The 17,049-nt window shown below is 42.7% G+C and overlaps 1 protein-coding gene across 2 annotated transcripts in view; it reads left to right on the top strand.

The window, feature by feature from the left end:
* Rop (Syntaxin-binding protein Rop) overlaps positions 1 to 17,049 on the top strand; it is a 90,145-nt gene that overhangs the window by 2,565 nt on the left and 70,531 nt on the right. For both annotated transcript variants that reach the window (XM_070521592.1, XM_070521591.1), the window contains exons 4-7: positions 5,681 to 5,759; positions 5,879 to 5,982; positions 9,346 to 9,494; positions 14,592 to 14,676. In XM_070521592.1, the coding sequence (XP_070377693.1) occupies positions 5,681 to 5,759; positions 5,879 to 5,982; positions 9,346 to 9,494; positions 14,592 to 14,676 (417 nt within the window). The remainder of the gene's footprint in view (positions 1 to 5,680; positions 5,760 to 5,878; positions 5,983 to 9,345; positions 9,495 to 14,591; positions 14,677 to 17,049) is intronic.

The raw sequence follows: 17,049 nt of genomic DNA, 5'->3' as shown, positions 1-17,049 counted from the left end.
CTATCCTTTTAAATTCTGTACACAAACAAAAGGCTGGCTTCACCGTGACGTCAATACACTACTGAAAGTCAGTCTCTTCAATGTGACACAGGCTTGGCGAGCCCAAAATCTATACATACGAGGCCACGCCTTCAGGCAACACTGCACCTGTGAAAAGTTTGCTTTCATATACGGGCATGCTAGCTGCACTGGTGCTTCATGAAGTGTGGCCATGCGCTCGTGTGTTCACCCTAACTCTGATCATCACTGCACCCCTCCTGTGATCTCAGCACAGGCTGATTCACAGAGAGCACCATAGAGGGAGGTCATGTGGGGATTACATAAACTCGCTCGTGCTCATTTTGGTGCAAGTGATTCAAATTGAGGAGCAGCAGTGGGACCTTTGACAGCAGTTTTCTACTCAACTGAGGGACATATTGGCACACTGAAACCAATGGTGAACTTCTACACAAATAGTTTATCCATCTGGCTTGACGAATATTTTCCTTTAGTGTCCCATTATGATATTGTTTACTCAATTTTTGCTTTAAATGAAGGTCTGAGACCTCTAAACCCTAGAAAAAATACTGGAAAACCTCAGAAATAATTTAATGTGGTAGGATTTTTTGCAGCCAGCTTTCCTTTCATTTCTACTGTGTCGTGATGTCTTCACCCAGGAAGTGGTCACATGGGAGCAGGGCATTGTGACGTTTTGACACTCACTTCAACTTGCGGGGTCGTCTGCCATGGTGCTACATTGGGCCTCAGAATGAGTAGCACCATATGAGGCAACCAAGCAAGCCGAAGCAAATGTCAAAATGTGTTGCTTTCCTGGGGCCCTAAAATGCTTTATGCTAAGAGAATGTTGCCAATTTGTCGTAGAGATCAAGGCAGAAAGCTGGGCTAGTTGGTGTGACATCATTACTCAAGACTAGCGCAAATAACAGGGACACAGACAGAGGAGGCGATTAGCACTTGTCCTGTCGCCTCCTCTGTCTGTGTCCCTGTTATTTGCGCTAGTCTTTTGAGTAATGTTGTCGTAGAGGCTGCCGTGAACCTGTGGGCCAAATAGTGCTGCACTGCATGCAGCAGCGAATTCACAATCTACTGCCAAACACAGCGAAAAATTGCTTGCTCTCACTTCCGCAAAGTCGTCGTGCAGCATCATCTAAAGCAGCTGGCCCACCAACGCTATTGATTGATTTCGTGATTGAAAGAGCATACTCATTAATACATGATTTCTCACTTTGGGTGAAATAAATGAAAAGTATATATGTCCGCAATTTTAAAAAGACAGGAAAATAATTTCATCTCTGCACTGTGCGTAGCTGCACCTGCTGCGCATGGCCTTCGAGGTGGCAGTGGCGTACTGTGTAGCATAGCTTACAGCAGCCGCCACAGGGCGCCCCAATGAGCTCTTTCACCACTGCAACGCTCAACTTTTGGCTGGGGCTTTGCCCTCTTGGCTTTCCACTGTGTAGCTTTCAGTATGCTAGCACAGACGAAAGGAGAGAGAAAACCGAGTATTGGTGCGATAACTCCATTTGTAATTGAAGGAGTAGAAAGATTTTTGTGGCATGAGATTTGTGAGATGACGTCTTTAATAATGAGGCCATTCTATGATTATTTGCAAAAGTGTCTAGTTGTGCCTTTAAGTTTTGGAGTGTTACATGCCTAAACCATAACATCATTACGAGGCACGCTGTAGTAGGGGATTCAGGATTAATTTTGACCATGTGGGGTTCTTTAACATGCACCTAAACTTAAGTAAAGGAATATTTTTGCATTTTGCCCCCATCTAAATGTGACTGCTGCTGCCAGGATTGAACCCGCTATCTCAGCTCCTGTGCTACCACAGTGGGTGTCACAATGTCCTGCTCTCGCATGACCTTCTCCTGCTTCATGGCACCCACTGTGGTGGCAAAGTGGCTTTGTTGCTACACTGCTAAGCCCGAGGTCATGAATCAAATCCTGGGTAGGGTGGCTGCATTTCGACAGAGGCGAAATGTAAAAGCACCCATGTACCGTGCATTGGGTGCATGTTAAATAACTCTAGGTCATCAAAATTAATATGGAGTCCCTCACTACTGCATGCCACATAATCATATCATGATTTTGGCATCTAAAACCTCAAAATTCAATTTGAATTTGTGTCATGATGTCGCGACACATCAACTTCCTGGGAAACAAAACCGAAACTGGCTGTAGGCAACCTGTTACATTAAATTATTTGGGCTGCTCTGAGGGTTTCTGGTATCTTTTTCTTAAATTTAGAGGTCTAGGGCCTTCATTTAACTAAAAAAATAGAGTGAAAATATCATGTCAGTACACTTTAAGTCAAGTGCATGGCTTGCCCTTAAGTATCTCTCCCACTTTAAAGGGTCCCTGAAACGGTTTGGATAAATTTTGTAGACGCATAGGGTGCAGCTACAGTAAAACATTCACACCACAATTTAAGTGAAGCGTCTCATATTAAGAGAGCTATGGATGATTAACTGTTACCCTTTTCCCTAGTCATGCTTTTTATTAACTCATTCACCGAGTGATCGGGGCTAAGCTCAGCTGTCTCTGGCTCTGTGTCATGATGCGACGTCATGTCGTCTACTCCTGGTTGTCTTGGAGCCAGCGCCTCTCCACTAGTCCCCTGGCTGTCGATCCCCCGCAAGAACTATCCAAGCAGCGTGCATTGGGAGCATTCCGTGGCAGCACCAAGTGTGTCTGGTATTCAGGTAACTGCAGGTGAACTGGGAATTTTGACGAATGGGTGGAGAGCTAAACTAAAGCCTCTCTATACTACTACATCTGTGGTGGAGGGGCTTTAGCGTAAACATGGACGGCCTGCATGGTGCAATAATCTGGTGGCACAGAGCTTAACCAGCCGAACATAGAGCTACTGTTGCTGTAACCAAGTGTCAAATATTTTAAGCATTTGATGTGTTCACGATTACGCCCCTGCCATATAAGCTGTTTTTGTCTGGTTGAGCTCCGTGCCTTCACCGTGCAGGCCATTCATGTTTGCATGTCCGCTCATCCGGTAAAACGCCCAGTCCGCTTGCACTTGTGTTTACCCTGGTTTAGCCAAAACCAGACACATTAAAACTCTATTCTGGTAGTAACCCTCCAGCGTGAAGTGATGGCTGCAATCACATAGATGCTGGTGTGAATCGGATACCTACAGCCCAATGCGCTGCAGCCACTCCGCTTGCATGTTGCCCTGCAGAGGGACATAGTGTCGCAACTTGACATGTTGCTGATCGCTAGATTTGCAGCCCACAACATAACAAGGTCGATCCATAGTGCTCGCAAAAAGAAAGCTTGAGATCAACACTGACCACGCAGCTCCTGTCAGCAAGGAGAACATTGTAACACAAGCAGATGACACTTGCTTTGTGTCGGAAGGGCTTGAGTGTTGGGATAAATTTTAACGCGATAGCGTTAAGGAGCTCGTGTCGCAGAAAAGCCGGTGTCGTCGGCGTCGGGTGTCGGCGGCGTTGACCGTGAGCGATAAATCACGGCAGGCGCTTCATAAATAAAAAGCAACTTCCAAGATTGGCCCGGCGGGAATCGAACCCAGGTCTCCGGAGTGTGAGACGGAGACGCTACCACTCAGCCACGAGTTCGATGCTTCCAAGCGGTGCAAACGCGCCTCTAGTGAATGCGGTGTTGCCTTCGAAACCAGCCGTGGAAAGTTATACTGCGGTGTATATCGGTAATTATGAACATGTAACGTACAGAAGTCACAATTACACGAGTTGCGAAGTGCGTTTCCGCTGCATTTCTTTTGCGCTTTCCGCACACGCAGAGCCATCTTGCGGCAAACACAGAAGACCCCCTCCTCTCAATGTACGGCGCTGCCCCGACAGGAGGCGCGCCGCGCGCGCATTGGGACCGCTGCCAGGCGCGTCGCGGGACTCCCTCTCCCCTGACGACGCTTCGCCGGGCTCCCGGTTTAGATTACTATCTATCTCTCTGCCCGTGCCGATCACGACGTTTGGCTGGCGTAGATCGTTTCCCCTCCGAGACACCGAGTTCTTTGGTTCGTTTCGTTCGCTCAGGCGCACGTTTCGTTGTCGCGCCGAACGCTGCGTTGCTCGACGTTCACCGCGTGATAGGTGGGCGCTAAGTCCGATGCGGGGCGCATCGTAAGTGATTGCTGTGCCGTAGCGCATTGTCTTATACCCCTTGGCAGGTCGACGGGAACGCTGTCGCGTCCCACTCTTGAAGGCGAAGCTTAAGCGTCCTCCAATTTTTTCGTTGTGTATTCACTTTCTCTTATTTTTTTTTATAGAAACAAATTAACCAACATTCCAACTGTTACAAAGAGCATTTGTTCATTATAAAGTTAGAAAAGTTATCAATGACGCGACCTGGGTAGCCAGTCAGTTATTTCGCCCAACTGACGTCAATTGGGGTCACTATGTCAGTCGGGAAGAAGCGGCTGAAAACTCAGGGGAGCGGTGCCGCTGCAATCAGTAGCGATGCACATTTTTAAGACCTTATAGTAAATTGCATGCTTTATGCAGAGCACTTAATGTGTCACTTAATGATCAGAAGAACGTACCCTAACGACTCGGTGTGTTCATACAATATCCTCAAAATCGTTTCAGGGTCTCTTTAAGACGTGGCAGTGGTGGTGGTTCATGTGTTTTACTATATTTATGGTAGTGGAAGTCTTCACTCAAGTATACGATTTAGGAAAGGAAGTAATTGGAGTTGTAGTGACATCATTTTTGGAGACTGAAAGGAAATGACCGCTAGACACCATGTTTAGTTGCCGTTTGTCAGCATTCCTTGTGTGTGGTGTGTTCAGCAGTTGAATGCAATGTACAGTGGGGGCATGGGCATATAGAGTAATCACTGGCAACAAAAGTTTGTTAAATAAAAAATAAACTGTGTACTTCATTGTACAGATGTAGGCTGACTGCTCGTGGTAGCTTACGATGATGATGCGTATAATGTGCTTCATTAGTGTTGACTCGGAAGTCGCCATTATTGTTGCACCTGGTGAGGTCAGGTGTCGAGCCTTAGGGATGGTGCTCTGTATTGCTGCTAAAGAGATGAATCAGCTGAGCTAAAGTGAATTAAGTTTTCATATGTATGATGCTTGCACTGCATATATCATTGACACTCTACCTGAGCAAGAAGAACCTGTTTGTTAATACTTAGATTGACAGAAAGCTGAGCTAGTTGGTAAGGATTCATTATGCAAAAAAGAGGTGAGGCGTGCAGACAGGACACAAGAGTAGAGAAGTGGACAACACGAACGCCGACTATCAACTGAAGGGAGCACTGAGGTGAAAAAAGAAAGAAGACACAAAACTCACCTGCGCAAGCTCAGGAATGGTATCACCACATATCAGTCGGGTACATGTGCCGGTCTACGTGAGAGATAACTGTTAAGGCACTTAATCTCTTCCTTATGTGAAGTAATCGAAGGCTGACTCACGCACGCACTTCCAGCATTATAGATATGCCATGCCTCTACCATAAGATGCGTATCTTCCTTCTTATACCTGTACAATATCGCGCATTCATCTAACTCTGGCGTGCAGTTACAATCTTGGCAATGTAGGGAAAGATACTTAGTGGTACTTTCTAGTGGTCAAAACATGTTCTGACATGATTTTGTTCCATCTTGCATTTTTGTCTGTGTCACTGTGTTGATACTGGTGCTTATGTGGCAGTTTTCTTTATATTTCAGTCAGTTCGTGCCTTGATGTCGGACTTCCAAACACCAGCCCGACACATGTACCGGTGTGCACACATTTTCTTCACAGAAAGTAAGTGTTTGAAGCCCTCTGCTGGCGCAATTCAACAATAATTTTAGATTCATTTTGTATCCTTTATATTATGTAGCATCCTTCACCTTGACCACATTGCTGTGTGCTTTTTGTTTCAGAATGCCCAGATGACCTGTTCACAGATATATGCAAATCACCTATGGCAAAAGTAATAAAGACTTTGAAAGAAGTCAACATTGCTTTTCTGCCATATGAAAGTCAGGTGGGTGCTTTGGTGGTCTTTGTCCAGTGCTGTGTATAGTTGAGCTTCATCTGTGTGACAAAGTATCCTTGAACTCAAAATTATACTGTCACTCTTAGTGCCTCTTCTGTACCTTTTCATATTCAGATAAAAACAAATGAACCTGTGGCACACAGCAGCCAGATATAAGAAATGTGAATTTTTCTACCCCAGCAGCAACCATGGCTGCAGAGGTGCACTTTTGCTAAAGTTAATCCTAGTGAGGGCTCTAATATTTGTTGCATTGTACAGGTGTTGTATAAACCTTTTTATTTCTCATGGGTAACATATTATGCCCCATATTCTCATCTGGAAAATAGTCTACAAGCTTTAAAGTGACTGTGCTATGAGGCAATGAAAAAAAATGTAGCTGAAAGTATTGGCTCGTACCTTTAAATTTGGTCTTCACTGGAACTAAACATTAAGTATGTGTCAAGCTATGACTATGGCTGACCACTGGGCGTTGCCGTGCTAGCTTTACAACACCTATACACTGTAATTCATGTCGCATAACAGTGCAAGGTTTGTCACATACGCTCTTATTCTAGTCTTGGAAGTAGTAGATGTAAATGATATCTTGTGGCATTGTCAGCATTTACACTGCATTTGGTGTGATGTGACAGATTTCAGAACTATTGAGTATTACTGTACTTTAGTCATGACTGTATGCTGGTGCTGCATCCTGCTGGCTTTTTCATGTTTATTTTGCTTAGTCGCTTGCTTTAATCATTTGTTTGGTCTCTTGTCCAAGGTAAAATGCACCATATTTTTTAACTCTTTGCACCAACACAGGCATTTCCTGGTTGCAGCTGCGGTTGCATGTGGTAAAAGTGCTGTAAAGATGCTGTACAGTAATTTGGCACTAGAGTGGGAGCTATGAGGTATACACTGGCGCTTAAGACAGCGCTTGAGATGCTGCTCGAGACCAAGCAGACAACGCTGCGATACACAGGGGCTTGCACATTCTTCACGTGATTGCTTTCCTGAGTGGCTGATGTCAGCTGCAGTGTAGGCAATCTGGCCTAGTTGAGTACATTGTAGCGGCAGTATCAGCTCACTACTCTAGTGTATTGTGTTCTTAATTATTTTACCTTTATTCCCTCTTTCTTCGCGACATGTCTTATAAACAAATACAAACACAATGGAGCTCGAATGGAGTGCCTAGGGTAACAGGCACTAACTACATTGAGGAATTCGGCTCATTATTCTGTGGTCAGTAACCATTATACAAATGAAAGAACTGGGAAGTTCAAAATATTTTTACTTCTATTAAAAATAAAATTATGCTCTAATCAACATGTGGCTTGAGAGCGTGGGTGCCATTTTAAAAAAATCTGAAAATGAGCAAAAATTAACTCTGGATCGTGTAATGTTAAGGAGGTGCACTCGCATCAAAGCCCTTTTTTTTGTATGTTAAATATTCTAAACTTACAACAAACTGAAAATGAATCGTATGTATGTTACAATGGACACCATACAGGGTGTTCTTTTTTTTAGCTGCACCAAATTTTTTAAAGATTGCCTATGGCAGATAGCACAATTCTAACTCTTTATTTATATTACTCTGTGAGGTAGCCATTACTTCTATGAGAAATCAAAATGTTCAATTGAATAATTGATGTAATCACATTGCATTTCGACGGACACTTTGAAAATTAATATCTCTGAACTGGCGCTATCCATAAAGTTCATTCCAAGTGGATGCGCTATGTGAACTCAGCAGCTATAATTCCTAGATTAAAATATGTGGCGTGAAGCAATGTTTAAAAAAGTTAGCATAATTATGTTAATTATTCATTTGAACGTTTTGCTCTCTTGTAGAAGTGACGGCCATCTCAGCGAGTAATTTAGATCAAGGGTTACAATTGTGCTATCTGCATTGGGCAATTTTTAAAAAATTTGGTGCAGCTAAAAAAAAAACACCCTTTATACAGTGTTTATGTATATAATGCATTGGGGACATGTTGCAAAGATTTCAGCAACTTGACACTTATGCATCATGTGGTAATAGAATATTAGTTGCTAGGCACCTTCCTTTATTGAATGAGTGGTGGAAGGTTCAACCACCTCGTGATCCTTGGCGTTGTCAACCTTTTTCAGAAAGCATAATTTCATTCAGGTCACAACTGCCTTGCTTGTCTTTTCTGCCTCATGTAGCTTTCTTAGCTCTTTCCCTACCATGCCCATTGGGCATTGTTGGCCTGCTATCGATGGTTTGAAACGGCACTTTGGCGACCTTCTGCGCTGCTTATAAACACGCTGTGCTATCGGACGTAAAAAATAACTATTTTTTTGTTTTCTGAGCAGTCTGCTTTTTTCCCCGCCAGGCGGGGATTTTTAAGTGCGCTGTGAAGTTTTCGTGATCGTCAAAGTAGAAAGCAGAAATGACCGCCTGATAGTTTGAAATGCTGCTTTGGACACCTTCGGTGCCGTTCATGGACACTGCACCATCGAATGGGAAGGCAGAGAACTATATTTTTGTTTTCTAAGCAATTAGGTCTTTTCCCGCCAGGCGTTAATTTTTGAACGTGCTCCGAAGTTTCGCGATTGTTAAAGTTGAATGCGAAAATTGACGCCTCTGGTAGTAGCGCACGTGCTTCGAAAGATTGCAGGTCTCGTGATTCTGCTGTGTCTGCAGCTGATTTTATCTATGGATTGAGCAGCAGCGACTGCTCAATCCATAGATTGAGCAGTCGCAATCCAGCTCTGAGGATGCTGCCTTTTCCTCGGGCTTTGAGAGGGACAACGACATGAACCAGCCTGGACCATCAGCAGCCGAAGCCCGGCATGCCCAACTGTAGTACTTGCAGTTAAATTTTTGTAGTGGAATACCTGTTCAATGAAAAATTTTGATTTTTTTTGGAGATAGTGCCTATAAGATGGCAATAGATTTTGTAGATCATACATTTTTGTTCCATTTCTTTCTTAGTAGTTGCAAGCAGGTCTTTACAAATTCTTTTCAAGTTTATTCCACAATCTTGATTGTGACAATTTATATCTCTTTTATGCCATACATCTCATTAATAAAACTGATATGCATGAAAAATGCATTCATTCTGCTTTTTGTTTATATGTTACATAAAATATTGAGTGCAGTAGTTCCTTAAGAAAAAAAAATCTGGCGTTTTCCCCATGGTAGGGAAAGAGTTACGCTCTTGACTAGGATGGTAAACTCTTGACTAGGATGAAGGGACTGCCCACAGTTATCATTCTCCTGATTGACAAGTTGGCATCTCCTGCTGGAGCAATGTACGCTTTGATCCAATTGAAACACTTATTCTCTATATTGGGAAGAAAGGGCTTCTTTTCTCATATGGTTTGTCATTGCAAATGCACTCCTTGCAGGTCTTCTCTCTGGACTCTCCAGAGACATTCCAATTCTACTACAATCCAAACCGCATCAACGAACGCACTTCCAACCTGGAACGCATTGCGGAGCAAGTGGCAACATTGTGTGCAACACTGGGCGAATACCCATCTCTGCGGTACAGGAGGTAAGATTCAGTGTACCTTTTACAGTAACTGGTGTTGGCTAAAATATGCTTGTTTAGTATTTTTTTACTTTGAGAACTTATTACAGGGATACATTCTTGAGCACACATTCAAAAGTTTTGACAAAAGAAAAAAAAATCCTGGGAGATCCACATGACCTTCAGCTGCTACACATCACAGCATTTAGGCAGCAGATACTGTGATGATATATAGATGATTGCACATTGGCATATGGTATGTGGTTATTCATAGCCCATCCTTAATGAGCCCTTCCATGGCACTGGAAAAAAACTTGGCTGAATGGCAGTGAAATTCACTATGGGGCAGAAACATGAAGCTTTGCTTGTCTTCGGCTGTGACACTTGAGGGTGGCAACATCTGGAAGTGCATTCTGTGGTCACCAGTGGTGCACCACTGCTGAGGTCGGAGAGTACTGGTGAGGAAGCCAGTGGTGCCACTTCCCCCCGCCACGAGACATTGTGCAGGACAAGGGTGAGAGCAGGGGGCAAGTAGGCTTTTCTGTTGTAGACGGTCCAAGTGATGCACAGTGCTGACACCAAATGTGACATTAACATTTCACCCCTACCATTTTTTACAATTCTATTGCAAAATGCAAAATTTTTTGCGCTTGTTTACAATTGCCATATTGACACCAATACTTTTGCAATGTTTTATTTCTGTCCAGTTTGCAAAACTGGTTTCAGTAGAATATAAGTACAGTTCACAACCAGTTTTTCAGAACCTTATTTTTTCATACCTGCTTGGTTATTCCGACCTACCCACTGCAGTGCCATCCACTTATAAAACCAATGTATACAGGTGGCCGAAATTTTGGCTGTGAATATTTCATAATTAAGCTCCATAAATAATTCTTTTTGTCTGTGGCCCAGATCATTCTCGTTGTGATTACAGAACAGAGTGCGTGTTCAGTGTCCCTGCAGACTAAAGTGAAACTTTTTTAACAAAATACACATCTTGGTCAGTCAAGCCATTTTTACTATTTTTAACCTACTAATTTCAATATTTTTTTAGCTTCGACTGTAGTATTCTTTCAGGTTTTAAGGTTGGCTGGTCTGACAGTTGCTCAGTGTGGAAAGGAACTGGGGAGACTCTCTTTATTGGGCACTGTGGTTGCCTGATGCTGCACCTTATCGTTTTGCATCACTGGTAAAAGAGAAAACTGAACTTCAAAAGTGTTTTATAGATTGTGAATCATGTCTACACTGTTTATGGATTTTGGGGAAAGGGAAGTGCATAATTTATTTGAGTTGGCTGAGGGGTTGTCTCTTGGCTCAAGCAAATGGGGATGAAGCACACTATTGAGCATGATATGCAGCATACAAGATTTACTTCATAGAGCATGTGATGTTGGTTATGACAACAATAACTACAATGTATCAGCAAAAAGTACAAATAGACATATAGCGATATAGTGAATATAAAATGAGCACAGAATGCATGCGACCATCTAAGAAAGTGTATGTTATTGAAGTGACCGTGGTGGCTCAAAGGCTTGTTGGGCTGCAGAGAACAAGCATCCAAGGCCAGCTCTATGTCATCATTGCTGCAGTTGAATGAGAGTGAACTGTAAAAATACTTTACTAAAGTTTCAAGGTTTCTCATATGTAGCCTTAGGATTTAAACATGGGTGGTACTCGAAACACTGAAGTACCCCACAAAGCCCAAACGCCATTCGATATCAAAGAAAATTAGAACAACTTGGTCACCTTTATTTCTGTCCATGTAGAGTACATTCTTATCAAAAATTGAAATGTTGAGTTAAAATGAATTAGTTATTGTTTTTGTGGAGCTATGTACAAATGAAAGTTTACTTAAAGGGACAATAAAGTTTAATATTAAGTCAATGTGGACCGTTGAAATACCATCCCAGAAACCTCGAAACGCTTGTTTCATGCAAAGAAGAGACTTATGCATTCTGAAGTGTCCATGTACCTCTAGCGCAGTTCAAATCGCCCACCCTCCAATTGAGGAGTGGTGACATCATGGTCTCATAGTGACGTTGCGCCGTCGGTGAGTAAAATGGCGCCCGCAGACAGCACTACGGATTTTCTGCGCAAAATGCAAACATGCGGCCAGAAACAGAGCCAAGACAGAGCCGACAGCAGCGCGAAAGCGGAACTATGGTGGCTAGCAGAAGGGAAAGCACGCGATGATAAGCTGGTTCTTTAATTTATGACTCCAACTTCGACACTCGTTGCAATGGACGACCCTGACGACACATTGGCTCGCAATGCTGGGCTCGACTTTAGCGATTTAAGCACGGATGAACGTGACCTGCTGCTGAGGGCTCACGCTGCCGGCGTCGTTGCGTACTACTACGATGGCAACTGTATGTCATGTCTGTACATATTTGCACATTTGTAGCTTTTCCTTTGTGAAAACCAAATGCCCTACTCACAGCCCCGTCTTCGACCTGCAGTTGTTCTTGCGCTTCGGAGAATGCAGGCAAGACCGACGGAACAGCACTAAGAGAAAGCATTGCTTTGAAAGGCATTCCACACGACTTCAGTACGTCAGCGTTGAACTCGTAATCCTCTGGAAGAAAGTGTGGCGAGCACACTATGCAATTTTCGGCTCTTCGCCAAAGCGCTGTGGCAGAGGTACGACACTTTACCACTTCGAACGGAGTGGTTCACTCGTTGGCACACAGTGATAAGTAACGTTGGATTCGCTGCTGCAACTGCCCTTGGCCAAGTTCCGCGGACCGTTCGCGCATCCCACGACATCACATGGACGTGGCATTCTCGCTGCTTGTTCCAAATGCAAGTTTCGCGAGCCAGCAGAACCAGCACAGCACGACGCGATAACGAAACGACTGAAACTTCGAAGCGCGCGTGGTGCAGAATCTAGCGAAAATGAAACCTTTTGACCACCCGCACTACTGAAGGGTAACGTCAAAATGTTATTTTTTCTTAGAATCGAATAGAAGTACACAAGCAGCATTTTTTTCCATCTTATAATCTAATGAAATGATCTTTTTAGGACGAGTAGTTGAGTACCAGTGACATAAACTATGATGAGGAGTGCCTTCGCCATAGGGCTAGTACCGGAATGTCACTGGGGGGTCTCAAATGGTGTCATGCATTTACCTCAATTTCTCGGTTACTAAAGCTCTGTTCACGATTATATTGATGCCTTAGACGTTCTAGAGTATTGCTTTATCACTTAAACTTGACTTTATAGTAACCTTTAGTGTCCCTTTAAGTGTGTCAATAACACTGGTGGGTTTTGCATTAACTTTATCATGCTGAAATCAGCATTTGGAGGTTTCAAATTGAGCAAATGAAAAATGATGTTGGGTGTTGTGGGGTTATTGAAACATAAGTGCTTGACAATAATTGCCTTGTAAAATCAAATTATGTAGTGGATGCCTTTCTTTTTCATCTTTTCTAAAAACATGGGGGGAATAGGAAGGGACAGAGGGGATTCAAAAATTAGTAAAGCATATTTATATTTTGCACAGTGGATGATACAATTTAAAAGCATTTGGGGGTAAAATTGCACTCTACTAAGTGGTATGTAAGCAAGCTGCATGTTGGAAGTTACCACTACTACTTGGGTGCTAAAGCAGTGACTACTGAGGAAACAAATATGATTAGATGCACATTAGAAAGTAAGGTTGGTTTTTGGTAATGTAAGGTTGTAAATGACCACTGATTTCTCTCAAACTGGGAACTGAATATATTGAATGAACTGAATATAGCTAATGTTAGCTAAGCTCTTAAAAATAAAATATAGAATATACGAGGACGCAACCAATGGTATTCTGTCAGCAGTGACGTACTGCACCGGGAGTACTTAAAAAAATTGAACTATCAACAAATATATGTGGTTAATAATGAACTTTTTAAATATTGAATTCAGGGCATGAATATTGATAGAAAAGTAATAATTGTGTTTTAAAACACCCGATTCAGTTGTTTTCAGTATGTTATGTGTCTCATAATTATTTTTTTCTCATCATTGTTTCAGTTAGTTTTTTTACCTCTTTGAGGCAGTGTCAATTGTAATGTCCTGCCTACCACTCGTTCCTCTCGCTTTCATTTCTTTTTATTTCTTCTTTTTGTCGTGTACCTATGGTAACCTTTTGAGATTGACGTCTGACAAAGGTGCCCGAGAGTTACAAAGGGGTGTTGATTGGATGGGCAGGACATGTTAACTGCAACGTCCTCATTTCCTAGATGACCTGGAAGGGTGTGCATGTTTGCGTAAGCTTTTGCTGGCAAGTAATGGTTAGATGCAATCTCCCACTGTCTGGCACCTATGGGCTGTCACATTGGCTGTAACCTCATTGCTGATGTAGCATAGGGCAGAAAAAGGAGGGGGGGCCTCAAAAAGCCACAGAAGAGAGCAAGCTATCTATATTGTATGAGATTGTAGGCCCCCTGCTGTTTGTGGTAGTATAATATTTGGCTCGCATGTTCACTGCACCATTGTCTTCAGATAGGGAATGTTTTCTTGCTATGGTCAAAAACGGTTTCACTGCCCCTTTAATGTCGAGTAAATTGAGAGAAGTTTGAATGTATTATAAAAACAGTTTGTGCTCAGTTAGTTCACTGTAGGTTAGCTCAAAAGAAAAGCAGTAAGTGTCATTTACAGTGGTTTAGTATATCATATCAACAAAGCTCCCTGCAGTAGCTGTAGATGCAGCAGAAAATACTTTCATGCAGGAAAGACTTCATAGAAAGAGGCAGGTGCTTCTGAATAAGATGGGGCATGCTGAGATGTAAACTTGAAGCCGCAGTTTTCTTTGTACCACGCATGCTTCGTAAGTTGTATGTCGTACAATTCAACCGTGAGTGGAATGTTCAGAAATGCTGGGAACAGCAAACTGTTCTAATTGAATGGCAAAAAGTGTTTGTGTTTCAAAGGTTGAGTATTCCTGTAATCCTAGTAGACATCAGTCATCATAATTATACTTAGTATTCCTTTGAGATATCTCTGCATTGCTTCACCTAAAACTGCCATTTTTGTGTGTTTGCATGTGCCTGTGTGACCACTACCTCAGCAGGAGGTCTGGCTTGTTGCATCTGACATATCTTCAGTGTAAATTTAGTATTGGTGGCTTCATTTTTCAGTGATTTTGATCACAACGTGGACCTGGCACAGATGTTGTATCAAAGACTGGATGCATACAAGGCAGATGAACCGACCATGGGAGAAGTAAGTGGTTTCTATTTTGTGCAGTAAATGCAAACTTGTCCTGGTATTAACATCACAGAACTAAGCTTTCGGGCTTAATTCTGATATTTTAATATTGGCTTGTCAACTGGTAAATCACAATTCCACATCTCAGGTTGTGTTTTTTTCAACACTTTCTTAGCTTTCAGAACTAAGCTTTGGATGACTTTTATATCCACTGGCAATAGTTGTAAAAGGAAACTGATAGTCTGGGTACAGTTAGCACCCAGACTAACAATAGATGGCACTTACAATAGAACTTCATTCATACGTTTTGGAAAACCTGCGAGAAAAACATGCTAACTGCGAAAACGTACGATCCGAAATAACTAAAAAATTTTGACAGACTCAACTATTGGGGACATTTATGTAAGGTGAAGCGTTGCGCAGATTCTTGCGCCAGACGCCGATCTTCACTGAGCTGGTGGTGCTCCAGCGGCCTGAGATGTGTTTTGTTGTTTTCGTATTGCGTGGTGTTTCAAGAGGGCGATGCAAAACTGAAACGAAATCTAGCTGGTGGGCGACGCCAAATACTGCCGAAACGAAACGTGATGCCCACATCATGCCGCCTGCAGCAGAGAACAGCGGCAGGTTTGGATTATTGTCTACTAAAGTGTGCAGTATGCTATCAATGGCACTATGCACCACGCGCTGTAAAACAGATAGGTGAAGATGCTTATCGCTAGAGGTTTGGTGGTTAGAGCTGTGAAAGCGGGGTGCGATGACCCAGGCGGAGATTTGCTCGTACTGAAACAAGAAACTGTGCGTGTCGTTTCAACGTGAGACGGGCGGCTATATGTTCTCCAATGCGCACGTCTCGCGCCTTTTCTTGTTCACATGTTCTCTAGCAGCTAGAAAACGTATACAATCACAGTCTGTAGTAGGAAACAACGGTGAGTTTTGGTTATTGCCCATTAAAGCATGCACTTTGCTTCTGATGGCACCACGCGCTGTGAAACAAATAGGCAAAATGCTTACTGCAATAGGAATGGCGGTGATAGCTGTGAATGCCACCTGCGACGACCCCGGAGACTATTTGCTGGTACCAAAATGAGAAACTGAGAAACGGGCAGTTGAGTATCAGGGTGAAGCTGCTGCGGCAGGCAGCTATATACTGTTTTTGATTGCGCGTGCCTCGTGCATTTCCTTGTTTACATGGAGTCTAGTGGCCGGAAAATGTATCGTACTATTGTAGTTTGGTGACGTACACAACGTTCGTGCTGAAAAATCGTGTTTTGCGGGAACGTATGAACCGGTAAAAAATGAATGTAACTCTATTGGGTCATTTTTTTTGTGTTCCCGATTGCGAACGTTGGCATAGAGAAAACATGCATTATGGAAATGTATCAACGAGGTTCTAATTTATTTGTTTGCATCTCTTGCTTTCAAGACATACCCGCTGTTTTGTCTTTCATGGCACTGCGGGGAATCGGGTCACTTTCAGATACACTGGGCACTGCCTCAAAGTGTGTTGATACACATACATATTGAGTGCTGTGCAGTCTCCTGCAAAAAAGTAAAAGGCTAGCCAGCCCTTAATGGCAATGACCGACTCCTCTTCTTTTTTTGCAGTAGAGTGCATGACTAGGCCCCAAGTTCGTAAAATATGCTGAGTAATAATGTCTTTTTGCCTTCCATCTTGCATTAAACAGCACATTTTTATTTGTGTTAGTTTTTGGTAAAGCAGTTTTTTGCACAGTTTCCTACCTAGTAATGTCTTCACACATAATGTGATCCATGCTGTGATTTCTGAAAGGCACAAGAAGCAGTGCCTTTGCTCAAACAGATTTGGGCTAGTTTACAACTTTACACATGCTGAATCCAAATTTATGCAAATAAATTCGGTTTGCAAAAAAAAAGATTTGCTTTGTCTCCAAAGCCTTCCATTGGAAATCTTCTGATGGTGAAAAGATGTCAGACAAGTTTCAAGCAACTTCGGGCAATTCTATACAGACAAATTCCTGAAGCAAGGAAAATTGGCAATAGCAAAGTCTGTTAAAAAGTTGTTGGGATCTAAAAACAATGTACTGCTTGTCGGTCTTTGCTGTTCCAAGTTAGCTGCTGTTTTTGTGCCGAGTCTAAAGGTAAATCATCCATAATAAAGTGCATATGTATCCCACAAAAACCGTGTGTTCAGGACGAGCTTTAAAGGAAAACAAAGGCATATTATTTCCCCCTCAATGTTGTGTCCACTGGTTCTTTTACAAATTTTAATGTTCACAGTCTGGCAGGTATGAAGTTGTTGACATGCACTGGTGAGACACCGTAATGAAGTAACTAGATGGTCATTCCATGTGATATCACATAAATATGTACGTCCTAACCACTGTCGTGTATGTTTTATTTTTTGTAAGT

This window comes from Dermacentor albipictus, chromosome 1 (genome assembly GCF_038994185.2).
Source record: "Dermacentor albipictus isolate Rhodes 1998 colony chromosome 1, USDA_Dalb.pri_finalv2, whole genome shotgun sequence".
NCBI classification, from domain to species: domain Eukaryota; kingdom Metazoa; phylum Arthropoda; class Arachnida; order Ixodida; family Ixodidae; genus Dermacentor; species Dermacentor albipictus.
This window is presented reverse-complemented; position numbering and strand designations above follow the sequence as displayed.